The following is a 15248-nucleotide window of genomic DNA, read 5'->3' as shown; positions in this document are numbered from 1 at the left end:
CTAACTGTTGGTGGATATAGTCAGGATGTGAGGTTGGTAGTGAAATTATTCCTGCAACTGGAATATCTTTGGAAATCAATCATAGAAAGATCATAACAGATAAAATCTTGAAGGATTTAAATAAACAGAGGAACTGCTGGTCTTTCATATTTTTGGCATGTCAGTTCAGAGAGCTAGCTTTGCCTCTCCATAGGAGAACTGTTTAGATCATGTGGATGTGTAAGCTTTCTGTGACAGCTTCTGTGGGAACAGCATGCATAACCTGTTGCCCACGTGGATCACTTATTAGGGAGCACAGCTAAATTTCAGTTACTGCAAGAACTTGAGGAGTCAGCAGATCTGGATTTTCTGACTTTCCCATGAATTTTTTTTTTTCCCCATGAAGCACTGGAAGCTTTTTAACTGAAGCCTGAGTGAGCAGAAGGAATGAATGTGGTCACAGGAATACACAATTGCAAGCAGATATTTGAAGCAGATCCTAGTGGCTTACCCAGGAAGGGTGCAGTAATCTTAACTAATGATACTGAGAAAATCTGAGTATGGTGCTGCTCATCCTACCTCAATGCATAATAAAAACCCTGTAGCTGTTCTTGAGTGTGACTTCATGACTGCTGCAGTATGTGCTTCTGCCTGTGCTTCCCAGGGAATTTGTTCACCCTGCTCATGTTAGTTGCTGTTCCTCAAATGCTGTGGCAAAATAGAATTTACTGTTGGTGGAATGAGAAGACAAGAATACTTTTTTTTCCTTTAATGAGGTGAATTTGCACGCTACTGTTATGTGGATGCCTTTCCAGCTGGGTTAGCTTACATGGGGAACTGTACCACCTCTGTCTGTCCTCTGGTAAGCCACAAGGGTTGATTTTTGCCACTCAGATGCTTATCTGCTGTGTCATTTCCAGAACATCTGTCTAAAAGCTCAACTACATTACCCGTTCTAACAGGTTTTACGGTATTGGATGAGGTATTCTTTGATGCTGTTGTGATGAGTAGTCCTTTATCCTTTCAGCCTGTCACTTTGCTTTTCCTCAGGTGATTATGTTGCAGTTTTCCATGGGTTTGCTTGATGAAGTGGGATGGGGATTAATTTATATTCCTTAAGTAGTTGCATGACTTACTCTTGGAAAATCTATGAAGGATCACACTTTAAGGATTTTAATAGCCATCACAGAGAAGCATAAAAGGTTAATTCTGATTTGCCAGGCATCATCTGGCTTTTATGAAGCAAATGAGTGGAAGCAACAATCGAGCTCCATGGAAACATGGTTTCCAAGGGATTACAACCCTTTGTAGTGCAAGGATGTATGTAAGATCTAATTTTTTGTCTTGGAATTCTACAGCTCTTTCTTCTGGGAGTGCCTCTGTCCACTGAAGTCCAGGGAGAAGCGAGGAAGTGGAGTGCTTTGTTGTTGGTGAATCCTGCCTGAGGTTTGCTCCTATTTACCCTACCAAGCTTTGCAATCAAGCAAGTACTGATGTGACCTCTCTACAGCACAGCCAGAGCAGCTCATTCTAATTTCTGAAGTTGTTTCTTTACATTGAATCTTCTCCTAGCACATCATGATGGGTGCTAAGCACTAGTGCTCAGGAGTGTGGGAAAGATGTTTTCATGGGTCCATAGCTAAGAATTTCTCCTATAGAAGCAGTTTTCTGCAGGGTGAGTAGCCAACAACATTAGAGTGGATGACAGCACGGTTACAGCACTCCCTAGATAAAGGAAAACAATGTGGATTCCAGACCCTGTACCCAACATCGATTGAAATAAAGATGGAACAACTCTTAGAGGGGAGGTGGGGAAGACAGAGAGCACGATGGGCTGCTGACTTATGAATTTAGGAAGAGGAGTGATTAACACCTTAACACCTCCCACCACCCAGCATTGTATGTCAGCTAGTCATCTTTCTGATCCTTGCCTTTCCAGGCACTGTGAAGGGAAGCTTTCCAGGTAGCTTAAGGTGTGGGTTCTCCTATTAAGCTTAAACTTTGAATGCCAGTGCTGCAATACACAGGCTTAAATACTTTGTGAGTTACTACTTCTTTTAAGGAGAGGTGTTGGGTTGTAAGTTGGGCGTTGAATGCAATTTCTGTGGCCGAGATAGCCTTCAGAAGCTCTCCTTCCCCCATTAAATTACATACTCATGCCAGGTATTTTAAAAATAAGTTTAATATTCCAGACCACAGGTAACACTGAAACATACCTGCACGTTACAAACAATTGCTGGTTCTGCATTTAATACTTGCTTTCTCTTTCGCAGCTCAGTGTGATAATCTTGCTTCCTTGAGGGGAAAAGTAGAACTCTTTGAAGCTGTTTGAAATCATTTCCTGTTCTTAAAGCTGAGACACAGTTCCTGCTTACAGACTTTACACTGGTTACGTGAGTGGCTGTGTATCTGCTACATATAGCAAGTACGGACAGCAGTATAGCTGCAGTTGCTGATGCTGCACACAGGTTGTGCTGACCAAGGATTCAGCCTAAATGGACCCAAGCTTCAGCATTTTGGATGTAGTCAGGTATCAACAAGGCACACACTTTAATTCTTCAATCACCTCTGCATGCTTTCTGGCTTTTTGTAAGCAGTGTAGTAGAGCTGCCATGTCCTCCCCTGTCATAGTGATCGAGCAGGCTGTGAGCAATGAAGCTGCTTTCTGAATGCAGTGTCTCACATTTTCGGCAGACGAGGATTTCACATTTTGGACACATTTTTCCAGAATGTGGTTGCCTTAAAGAACATATTTCCTCCCGTGCTGGCTTCAGCTTTTTGGAACCTTTCCTGTGTAAACATCTCTTCTTGTCTTCAAAACTCTGACTCCTTCCCTGAGGGCTGGAACAGTCAGTGGAAAGAAAGGTGACAAGTTTAACCTATGTGTTTCCTAAGTGAATGACACCAGCAGGAGCAATTACTGTTGATTTATGAATCCTTACTGAGGTTCTGTGACACTCTACGAGCAGGTGCAACGTATGACCTCCTGCAGAAAACAGGAGTGGATAGAAAAAGGAGAAATCTGGCTCTGGTGTTACGATGGCAGTGACAAGCCATTTGTTTTTTAAACATAGAATTATTACAAGGACTGTCCATCAGTATATAAGCAAAAACATAAAATAAAGAAAAAAAAATCAAGACAGCCAGCTAGATAGGCTCTTCAGTTCAATATTCACTTTTTCTTGTGAGTAATTATGACATGCTCTCATGTATGAAGATAATTTTCTTACAGTTATGTGCATCTAAATTAAAGGCTCCTGATAAAACAGACTCCATAAATACTGTTGAAAAGGTTCTTTTTCTTTGTGCATGCAAAAATAATTATGCTGGCTCATAGACAAGCTCTGTTTTGTACTGCCTTTGGGTAGAGGTTGAAGGGCTGGAAGAAAAGCAGTTTTGTTACACGTTTTATACAAAATAGTGCTGTTGCAGGTTAAGGTCATGGTTTATATTCACCAACAAGAGCTCACAAACCAGCACTGAACAGCAGAGATCTTTTGATTTGGCTACACCACTGTGAAAGTTCTGTAGGCCCCGACGGCCTGAATCTTTAAAAACACTGCCATGCAATATGTCTGCAAAAATGTCCAGCAAAATCTGAAGACTCCCCTTTCCATTAACATGATTTCCATGGGAGAAGGCTGCTATGTTACTGCTTTTTTTAGATAAAGCTGGGAAAATCTGTCACTTTCAGGTTACTATCAAGGCCTGCATAGCATGGTTTTACTGCTTTAGGTGACACCTGGCTCTAGAATGCATGCTTCAGTAAAATAGCAGAAAAAGAAAATTCACAACTCTCATTCACTATCTTGGATTTTCTTTGACACTTTCCAGTCCAGTTCCCATGAGTGCAACAAGATAAATTCCAAAGCAGAGCCCTTGGTATCAACTGTTTGGCAGTTGGACTGATGGAAAGAAGAATCTGCCTCCCCGAACCATTTGGGGCCTGTGTGTTTTAATCTTGTATCAAGCTTGTAACCAGTTGCTGTGACTGTCAGACTTAATGTAGTTAGCTGAGTAATTGCTGCGACTTGCATGTACTTCCTGCTAAGACAGTAATTTCATGATCATTAGCAAAGACAGACTCTTTTTAGGAGGTCTGCATAGAAAATAGCTTTTGTAATGGATGAGGAAAGTCACTTCTAGACTTTATCATGATACATACGCTTCGCTGAGCTCCTGTTAAGGAAAAGTAACATCAAGCACAAGTACTCAAGCAGAGAATTTCAAATCCCATGAGCGTGATGGAGCTATCACAAATCTAACAGACCACTGAGCAGTAAGCTCAAGTACATTTTCGACTCCTTGCTTGCTCTGGTGATAAAAGGAATGGTTTTCCATTAGTTGTCTTTTCTTTAATCTCTCCTCCGAAAAGCAGCAAGCATTAAGGCACTATTGTAGGGAAGATGTTGTAGCTGCTAAGTTCTACTGCTATTGGAACACTGCTTTTGGGTGCTGCAGCACTGCTGCTGTTTGTGGCACTCTGCAGCTTAGAGATAATCAGTGCAACAAAATCTGCTCTCTGAAAACAGGACCCTGGGCAGCACTGTGATGTGTGTGAAGAAACAGGGATACTGCCCCTCCAAAATTTTCTTGAGGAGGCATGAGAAATGACTAAAAGAAGAACATGCAGATACACAAAACTTGTAGACCTTAAATTCATACACATGCCTGCGAGTGGCTTACTACAGGTCAGATAAGTTGTTTAATTAGCTGCTAATGATTTCCTTGTTTGTGAAACTGGTACTACAGCAGAGGATACAAAGGTGTTTCTGACTCTTTGAGGCGCATTGGAAATGTTTATAAATAAATTTCTCGTTTAAATAAGCATACAAAATATAATCTCAGATGTACTTACAGTTTATTCCTAGGAGACCCAGAGAAGAGACTCAGTCCAGAAAATCTTCTCTTAAATATTCGTTCCCGCTTTTTACGGTTGTGTTTCCCATCTCCTGTGCTTTCTTCTGTAAGTTCCTTCTTTCCTTTCTGCCAGCTCATTTTGTCTGTTGTAACAGCAGCACCTGCTTAGACGAAAGCAGAAGTCTGAATAGCTTTTTGCAATAGTCTCTCCTTGACTGTGTCGCACCTGGCAAACCATCCATCAGTTTGCCTACAAACCTGCGAGGCTCCTGGCTGTGTGGAAGGCTCGCTGGAGGTCAGCAAGAGGTGCTCTCCATCAGATGGAACAAGTGTGCTTCGAAAAGCCCTGCAGCCACAAGGCAGATCCAGGTATTCTTCCTCAACTGCTATTCCACATGGTTATGGAAAGGAGGCTTGGGCACTGACTGCAATAAATGCTTCCCTTTCCGCGCACTCTTTCATGATTAGGCTCATTGGTGAAAAGCAAGAAAGGAGGAGGAGGCTCGAGTGATGAAGGAAGCAGGAGCTCACAAGACAGTTTTGCGCAGGGAACAGAAGCAGACAAACAAATGTTGTGAGAGGGAACAAACAGTGCAATGTGAAAACCAGGACCCTGGAAAGATGAAGAACCAACTGGGGATTTTAGTTAAGGCTTGGAAATCGTTTCCTCTTTCTTTTGATGATGCAGTTGATTAGTCTGCATTTCCGCATTGCATTGCTTTGTCTCCAAGAATTATCCCTTTAGCCTCACTGATCAAATTAGTCTCTCTGCTCTACATTTGATACTTAGTAATTGCATTAACTTTTGGTTGCTTGCCTTGGAGGGTACTGTCCACCCCCTCCCAATGACTGGAAGTGCTTGTCCATTTCTACATGGTATTTAATATTTCCCATAAATCTCCATGGATCTTCCTCTAAAACAAGACATGCAAACTTTGTAGGATCAAATCCAAAACCAACCATTTTCAACTGCATACTTTTCTGATTTTACCTTGTTTCCCTTCCATTCCTTGCTCCCAACTATGCACTGAAACCTGATTTTTAATACAGTTCTCCATAACTAGTTTTCATAGTAGGCTAAACACAGAAAATAGGGGCTCAGTGTGCCGGTGCTTTACAAGATCGGGCCCTAAAACTGTTTATCATTGTTGCAATTTTTTTTCCAAGAACGTATCTTGACATATTTACAAGAAAAACATGAATTCCTAGAATGAGCAAAAAGCAATACATCTTGCTGTCGTGCTTGGTAACAAGACCTCCAGCTTTTAACAAAACCAAGATAACTTGGAGCTGTTGCTTCTTCAGAAATGGCAGAGAATATTTTCATGAAATAAACTAAAATCTGTTCATTGAGCTGTACAAGGAAAGTGGCAGTTATTGATGAATGAAGTTGTGAATGAAGGAAAACTAGCCCCTTTGTAATTAAAGAATTCCATTTTTGATTCGTATCAAAATAATCTACAAGTTCAAGACCTGTACGAGGCATACAGTGGTGCTGAGGTGGAGCCTTGCAGAACACAGCAATTTTAGGCTCATAAAAAGCAGCTGCTGGGGAGGCAGGAATCTGTCTTACCTCTAAGAAGTGAGCTTCAAAGGCTTTTTGCTGCAGGATCTTTCAGTACTAATTCCTCTTGTCTAAAAGATAGAAGAAAATGTAACAGTGAAAGTACAGGTGTTAGTGTATGAAAATTGGTGACAAAGAATAGAAGATACACAGGAGGGATCTTTTCTAAAGCCAATAAAGTCAATAATAACAACGTATTGAATAGTATTTAATTTCGCTCCTTTAAAGAGGCAGTTATTTAGCTGTCTATCTAATGCAATGTTAATGATGTAGGTGGAATTCCTTCTATACTTTATTTAAATGTGTTGCTATGTCAGAAGATTGGAATACCCAGAATTTTGATGAATAATTTCTTTGTTTAGCTTTTCTTCCTGGCTTATATCTTGTGAAACTTGACTACTGCTGCCTTCGATGTACTGATTAATTGCCACAACTTTCATATTTTTAGCTTCTGCAATAGCGAGTTTTGGATTTGTTAGCTGAGGTAACCAGTAATAATGTTATCACTGCCAGCCCTGAGATTGACCTCTTTACGTGGCTGGTTCTTTAACTAAGTATCTCAGTGGCTCTTTAAAACAGGAATCCTGCTTGAAGATCTGGGAGACAGTCATTTTCCTTCAGGTAAAACAACAGAAGACAGTGTACAACACTTCAGGCACTTCAGGAACCTCTGTGTTACCTCTGTATGCTGTATCTTAAAAGCAAGGTCCAGGATCTGCTAAACTGGATGTCAAAACTTGATCCACAGTTGTACTGCTTTCATTCCTGGGCATCTGGAGCAGCACAGCGGTGTCTCTGTAACTGCTGCCATGTTTATATGATTTCAGAACAGACTATGAATTACGGTTGGGGTAAAGAAAAGCAAGGTACAAACAATACTGACAATTTTCCCTACCCAGGTCTGGCAGGATGTAGAAAACTTCTTTTCCAGAAACGGAGCATCTCCACAGCTACCCTTCCAGTCACAGCAGCACGCAGCAGGCTGGAGCCAGACGTCAGATCCTGAGACAAAGAACAGAGCAAGAGGTAAACTTTGTGGAAGAAACTGTCAGGCAAACATGCAGGGCAAAGGGTGCCAAACAGGAAGGGAGAAACAGGGAGATAGCAGAGGGAAATGGTACGATAGCAACTTGGGAAAGATTTCTGTGTCCCCAGGATGCAGCTTTTCTGATCCAGTTCTGTGTTGAGTAAAATTTGAGTTCTGACCGTGTTCTTTCTGCCACCACAGGGTGTCTCTGCATCTCCTCAGACACTGAAGGCTTTGGCAGCCATCACCACCAAGCTGTGCTGTGGTCCCTTTCAAGGGGACGTAGGGCTGAAAGGAAACAACCTCCATCTTAGCTGTGGATCGTCTTCAGGATCACAGTCCTGCTTGGGGTGGAATGGTGCTGCCTTTGTTAGTGGGAATTTCTTCATTTGCAAGTAATGCCATGGTACAGTGATGTACCTCATTTGGTTTTAAGGGCTCTCATCTAAAGGAGGAGATCCGTGCTGTGGCATGGGATGTGGCACACTGATCTACATCAAGCTCACTCTGCTGGTGCAGGGTTAGCAAGGTTAGAGGCATTCTCCCTGCACTGACACACCTTCTGCTAAAGCAGACAATCTCTCTGTGCCATTTTACTTTTATGCTCGTGTGCCCTGGATAATCTGACATAAATTAAGTTGCGTGCTTGTATCAGCTGTGGATCAGATTAATTCTAGTAGAAAATTTAAAAAAAAACACTCAAAATATACTAGCTCAACCACGAAACAGTGGCTGAGTAAATTTTTCCCACCTAATTGTGTATCTCTTCATGAGGCCCCATTCTTTTCTCCTGGCAATAAGTATGTGCAATCTGAGAATGAGGTCAGCATTTGCATAGTTATGGAGGTGATGGCCGCCCAGCCCTGGTTGTCATAAATGCATGAGCATAACAGCTTTGTGCCCTAGAAGGTGGGAGTGTTGCTCTTTAGACTTAAGCTCACCTCTCCAACCACTTCTGTTACTCAGATAGTGTTTTTATTGGAAATGATCTTACTCAGTAGTCTCTGCCCCGAGCACAACCCTCTTTCTGCAGCCTATTTCATGTGAAACTACTTGTGGAAGAAGGAATAGTCCAAATGAGAGTTTTCTGTGTTAAAAAAAAAAAAGAAAATGAGACATTCAGGACCCACCTGCACTCCTACCTGTGCAACCTGGGCTAGGGAGCTGCTTTGGCAGGGGGTTGGACTCAGTGTCTCTAGTGGTCCCTTCCAACCCCTACAACTCTGTGATTCTGTGAATTCAAGGGCTGGAATGAAACTAGTCACTTGGACTTGGACTTAGGAAACAGGTGACCATCCTAATACCTGGGCTGTGTACTGCTGCTGTGGGTGTTCTCATATTCCCCAGTTATTTTCCTTCTCCCCCCAAAAAACATTCAACTTATTGATACAGAGCTTGGGAACTGACTCTGATGCTTTGCCCTTCTACCTCAGCCTTTGACTGTTGAGGAACATGTCATCTTGCTCTTGGCTTCAAACATGCAGAGAACACAGGTTTCATTTGATGATGATGTTGTACTTTATTCCCAGCAGGCACCTCAAAAACTGGGCTCTATATATGTACGAGAGCTCCTCAGTGCTTTCTAGGTTAGCCCTTACCTTACTTGAATCTTTGCCTCTTTCTAAAGGCTCACGATAGCTCTCACTGAAATCAGTGGAAAGTTTGCAGTGTGGTGGAGCTCCCTTCTACATGTAAAAGGGAACAAGCAACCAGTGGAGGCAGCAAGGTTAAGTTCCCACTTCTTTTAAAGAGCTTTCGTCCTCTTTGGCTTTATGTCGGGTATGGCTTTGGTTCAAGCACACAGGAGCTCAATCTGCTTCAAAGGAAGTTTGGTCGTGTGAGGGAGCTGAGGAAATGTTCATTTTAATGAAGGAGATTCGAAGTGGAGAGTGGCTGCCCTGACCTTGGTTGATTGGGAGGCAAAGGCTGCAAGAAGTCAGGAGCACATGGGCTTGGCAGCTGATATTTTTCACTTTGGAGATCCCGGTAAGAAAACGCTGGTCGGTCCAGCAGCTTCAGGTTTTCCTGTACGCTATGGGTAGCAGTTATAACCCCGAGAACTGCTTTTTATTCACAAGTACTCACGACAGCGCAGAGCGAAGGGGAAGGAGGAAGAAAGGTGACACAAAGGCCGTCCCCCCCGCACCTGCTGCCGGAGCGAGCCCAGCCCCGCATCACCCCGCAGATCGCGGCGGTGCGGGCGGAGCGGCCGCGTTTCCATGAGTCACTCCAGGACTTTCCACCTCCTGCCGCGAGCTGGGGAGGGGGCACCTCCGTGCCGACGTCCTTCTCCGTGATGTGAGGCACAGGCATGCTCAGTAGCTGGTGCCTAGCCCTCCTCTCTCGGCAACAGTGCCTACAACGCTGAGAGACCGCGGGCAGCCGGAGCGGGGCCGGAAAGCCATCTTTGCGGGAGCGGAGGCAGCGGCGGCCGGGAGCGATGTGAGTGCTGCGGGGCGGTGTGTGTGGGTACGGGAGCCGCCGCAGCCCGCGTGGGTGCACCGGGGCTGGGGATGGGCTGTCCCTGCTGTGCGAGCGGCTGGCCGGCAGCGGGGAGCCGGACGAATAGCGGAGATGCCGGGCCGGGATCCTCAACAGGTGTGGGGCTGTGGAACAGTCTGAGTCACTGAGCGCTGCCGAGCCGTGTTTATTTTCGCCGTTTAATGAAACGCTCTCCAGCCGTGTGTGGCTGATCCGCTCAGCCGCACCGCGCCCACGAGCCCCCTGGCAGCAGGGTTTGTTGCTTCGTTTGTATTCCTTTAAATCTCTTCCAAATCTTTCGGTTCAGCGATAAGGAGAGCGTGGCTTTCTGCCACGCAGCGATGGAAGCCCCGAAGCCAATTCTGAAATCAGAATTGTGCTCAGTTAAGTAGAAATCGATCGGAACCGTGTTCATTCACAAAAAAAAAATCGGGAGTCTTGATGCACGATTTTACTCATCTCAATTCATGGCCCGTTCGCAGTCACTCGTAAGGGACGGCTGGAGAAGACATCCAAAACAGTCACAGGGAGTGCTGCACAGCAGAAAAGAGAATGTGCATGGGGCCAAAAATGTGGGCTTGGATGGTGATGGTGGGAGAACTTGGGCTCAGCTGACTCACAGAAGAGCAGAAGTGGAAACAGCCTTGAGTCTGCAAACGCATTCTGCAACGTTGGCTTCTCCCAGAATGCTATCTTAGGCAGTAAGCTTTTATCCACGTTGCCTAAAATGTTTTCCAAGCAGGGTGCTCTTTGGAAGTCAGAAAGCAGCTATTCAAAGAAAATCCTTGATGTAAACACTGAACTTGATCTGGCAAAAAGCGGGTTCATTGGTAGCTTCTGTTGCCTAGTTGTGTTTGTATCGAGAGGCAGATGATGACGTCAAATACTTTTGTTTGTATGTGAGCTGTTCCTCAGTGATGAATACAAGAGCTTGCTGTCGTGGCGTTACACAATTGAAACTGTTCCAGCAGGAAGCAATAAGTTGGATAATGTCTCTCTTAACCTATGTATGTTTGAGTCTTGGGGTATTTAGATTTGTAAGTAAAAGCAGAAAAAGTGAAACGATGCTAGTAGAACTTGGTTGTCCTTCTGTAGGGGACTCGCATCAACAGGAGTGAGATGAAAAAGAGAAAGCAGTTTTTGTCTGTTTAGACAATATAGGCTTTCAGTTTGATAACTGAATGAAAGCCAAAACAATTAAGCTGCTCATCATTGGCAGTGTCGGTTGGTTTCTGTTCCATTGCCAGGTATTGTAATAAAGACTTTTTTTTTCCCATTTTTGGAACATCTGCATGAATGTCACATCCCAGTAACTCGAGTTAGTGATAAATAAGAGAGATAAATGTGTATGAGATACCAACTTGTAGTAGCAGCTACTGCTGTAGTTCACAGGACTATAAATGCTAACTGCTAGTGGCAATTAGTAGAGGTTGCCTCTGCTGGTCCTATAGGTTACTCCTATAGGACGTTGCAGACATGGACACATTTCTTGCATGTGTGTATGGATGCACATTTGAGGTAGGATGCTGTGTCTTCTTTTGATGTGAAGTAGCATCAGAAGCTTTTTACAGTGAGGGTGGTGAGGCACTGGAGCAGGTTGCCCAGTGAGGTGGTGAGTGCTCTGTTCCTGGAGACACCCGAGGTCAGGCTGTTGGGGCTCTGAGCAGCTGGTGGAGCTGTAGATTTCCATGTTCATCGCAGGGGAGTTGGACCAGTTGGCCTTTAAAGGGCCCTTCCAACTCAGCTCTCAGTACAGAACTCTTTCGCTGGGTTGTGTGTATACAGCTGCACTGCCAGAGTACACTCCCAGTTTTCAGGGACTTCAGGCTCATTGAGCTTCTGAACCAGAGGGAGATTCTTTGTATTTCATGATTCTCAGTAGGTTTTGCTGTTGCTCTTTCATGAAGGTGTCCAGTTGCTCCATCTGCAGTGTCCAGCAGCAAGGCTGTGAAAGCTGCTTCCTATTGGTTTTGAGCTAGTAGTATCAGTTTCACTCCGATGGACTCTTACATTGGTATTCAGTGAACAGTGTTCACCACTTTCTCTGTGGCTCGTGACTGTGCACTCCAGCAGACCTGCACCGTGAGAATCTGTCCATGGTCTCTGTAGCAGTAGACAGAATCCAGGGCAAGTGAAATACATTCAGCTAACAGGCATCTTTCTCTTTGGTGGAGGCAGAGGAGAGAAATTTGTGGCATAAAAAGGTCAAATGAAAGAAGGGGGATGTAAAAGGGATCTACAATAAGAATAAAGAAGAGTTGGACCTTGCCCAGTGCAGCTGGGAGGGTTGTTCCAGATGTAAGGGAGAGGACAAAATTCTACTTGGAAGAGATATGAAGAGCAGTGAAGAGAGATAAGTAGTCAAAAATGGTGCTCAGATCTGAGGTGCTTGTAGCCATTGTTTAGCTCTGGAAAGAAAACTAACAGCAGCAGGTGAAGTACATGTTTTTGCTTCTTTTACAGTGGTCACATCTCAGTAGGTAATTACATCTAATAGCAGCTTATGGCATCGTGTCATCTGCTGTTTACAGATAGGTCAGTGACCAGACAGCAGGGTGCCTCTGATTGCATTAATCCAACATAAATGTGCCCTATTTCAGGGTACTATTTTTGCGAGACAAGCAGCAAATCAAAGCACCTGGCTTCCCCCAGGGCAGGTTTGCATCACTGGATCTCATTCCTAGGGCAGCAGTTAGGGCTTGTTAAAATAAATAAAATGAATAAAATTCTGCCTGCTTTGGAGCAGCAAGGAGAAGATCCTAGAGGGGGCAGCTGGGATTAAAATGGTCCCACCAATTGTAATGAAAGCGTTCAGGTAGAATTTCTGTTCAGTTTTTCTGAAAGGAGTGGCATAGCTATCTCCTCTGCTAGGAGTGTGGTACTTAGCCCTCCTCCTGTGGATGCAATTTTATGAAACTCAGCAAAATCTCCCTACCATGCCACTCCTTCATACTGATCAGCAGAGCCAAACCAATTCCGTGCAGCTCTCTTGGCGATCCCAATCCACTGCGTTAGGATTTTAGTGGGTTGCAGAAGTGAGTGTGCCCAGTGTTTACCCTAGGAAATTTATAGATGGGATGCAGTTTTTAAGTGCTGCAGCTCTTCTGTGCTGGTAAACATCTGTGTTTCCCTATAAATGCTTTCCAAAAGAGCTCCCATGGTGGCAGGAAGATTTTAGTCCCTGGTACTCTCAGGCGTTTGCATCTTATGGTCAGGTGCCTCAGAATCAGAGAAGCTAGATTGTTTTTGGTATTTTCAGATGCGTATTTCTTTGTACAGTAAGTCAAAGGGCTGATGGTTTGGGGGTCTGGTAGTATTGATTCATGCAGGGCTCTTCTTCGTGTGCAGCAGTAGAAATAAATGCTTCCAGCTCACGTTAGGCATTGTTCCTGGTGTGTGCACTTGCACTTTGAAATAAGGGTGGCCCAAACTAGTTACAGATTTTTCAGATATTTGGATGATGAGTGATTGAAAGTGTGAAAATCAAACTGAATGTTGTCTTGAGGGCCTCCATGATGAAATAAATACCGGAACGGAGACAATTGGAAATGATCTCTGGCAAGTAGAGGAATGTTAATATGTTTCACTTGAAAATAGGCTAATGGGAGCCAAATTTATTTAATTCAGTGATCCCTTTCCTTGAAATATGTTTGAGTTGACCTGCAGGTAGTTTGTATAGATAGTTCCAGCAGCAGATTAGTTTATAGGATACTTAAAGTGGTTGTATTAGCTGAACTAGTCTGCCAGAGGAGCTTTTCCCCTTTTTAAATGCTATTTACTCAATTAAGATCTTGCTGAAAAAATGGATATTTAGGCTGTAGAGCACCAGGCAAATCCATGTTTGTGTACGCAGGTATGTACTGCTCCCAGGAGGAACTGGCATAGTTCAAGAGAAGAGCTTGGTATTAAGTGTGCTTTTTCCCTTCCTCCCACTGCCCTTCAGAGGATGCAGGATGCATGGAAGATTCTGTGACAGCTTTAGCAAAATGTTTATGGTGTGCCCTGGAAGGGGCAGTACAGACTGTCTCAAATAAGTACAAATTGACTGCACAGCTCATCTTAGGCAATTACGACTTTACAGAGAGAATATCCTCTCACCTGCGTCATTCAGTACTGTCTACTGTCATTACTCGTAGCCATTACCAGGAATTAACTATGATGGTGTTTTTAATGATGCAATTGCTTTTTCTCTGTCTGGACTTGACCCCTCTAAATTCATTTCCCTTATCCACTGAGCAGTCATCAAATGATTGCAAGGTGGGTTTTTTAACTGTTCAGTTATGGAAAGCCTTATGTTTTCTGCGTAGTTGAAATAGATCTGTCTACACTCCGTAAGTGTTTTGTCAGTTGAAATTATATTGTAGGTGAACTAATTAGAATGGAAATTCCTGACCAAATGATCTGAAATACCTAATCAAATTCTTCATCTCTTCAGATGCAAAATTTAATGAGAAGTGTATGGGGGGGGGGAAGCAGGTCCTTTATTGCAGAGTAAATGAAAAATAAATTCTGAGGTGGCAGCTCACATCTGCTAGACTCAGTATCACAAGGTCACCTGAAAGACCTTAGAAAATCAAAACTATATTATGTCAGTTTCAGGTTTCTTTTGATGGTTTGTTTTTCAGTGGTTTCTAAATGTAAGTCAGTAATGATATTGAAATCAAGTGTTGTTACCAAATATTTATATAAATTTTTATTATGGCAAACAGCATGTGGAATTGAGATAGAATTGAGACAGCCTTTGCAAGGAGTCAGAGAGAAAGAACTGATGGGCAGTGGGAACATACCAGAGGCTGTGGTGTGTCCTGCTTCACCAAATGGTGTCCTTATGCCGGAGTCAAGTAGGAGAGGAAGTATCCACAGTTTACAAACCTCCTTATGTGGTCAACAAAAGAGATGAAGAGAGTATTTCCTGGCAGTACACAGTGGCTCAGTTGTACTGAGCTGTTGTTAGTGCGTAATACCGGATACGCTGGTTTGTATCAGATCCAGGTGGATATTTTATATGATTAAACTTTAAAATTTTAATTGGAGAATGAAATTGAAAAATCGAACAGCATTAAAAATGCAGTCATTGTTGGGAAAAGGTTTTTCTTATTTCACATTTCTGCATGTGGGGAAATATTTTACAAAACTTTGCATTCTCTGAAATGAAGTCTCAAGTTTTGGTTTTAAATGACCTCTTAAAGCACTGTTACTGTATACGTTAGGGGATGTTATTTGGAGAACTGTTTTTGGAGATTATAAAAAATCTGACCAGAAAATGTCCTGAGCAGCCCAGTTTTGTGGGCAGTTTCAGCAGAAGGTTGGACAGGATGATCTCCCCTTCCAACCTCA

General features: G+C 43.4%; 1 protein-coding gene across 2 annotated transcripts in view; it reads left to right on the top strand.

Annotated features, from left to right (window-relative positions):
- LOC136056028 (vesicle-associated membrane protein 2-like) overlaps nucleotides 1-15248 on the top strand; it is a 149828-nt gene that overhangs the window by 105150 nt on the left and 29430 nt on the right. The window contains exon 2 of one of the 2 annotated variants that reach the window (XM_065747985.1): nucleotides 9784-9872. In XM_065747985.1, the coding sequence (XP_065604057.1) occupies nucleotides 9871-9872 (2 nt within the window). In that variant the 5' untranslated portion in view covers nucleotides 9784-9870. Of the gene's footprint in view, nucleotides 1-9657; nucleotides 9873-15248 lie in introns of those variants that run through there. The other variant, XM_065747984.1, reaches the window with a different exon arrangement.

Source organism: Cyrtonyx montezumae, unplaced genomic scaffold (assembly GCF_038088225.1).
Source record: "Cyrtonyx montezumae isolate F1298 unplaced genomic scaffold, pur_monq_1.0 scaffold_5, whole genome shotgun sequence".
NCBI lineage: Eukaryota > Metazoa > Chordata > Aves > Galliformes > Odontophoridae > Cyrtonyx > Cyrtonyx montezumae.
Note: the sequence above shows the minus strand (reverse complement) of the source record. Positions and strands in the feature narration are given on the sequence as shown.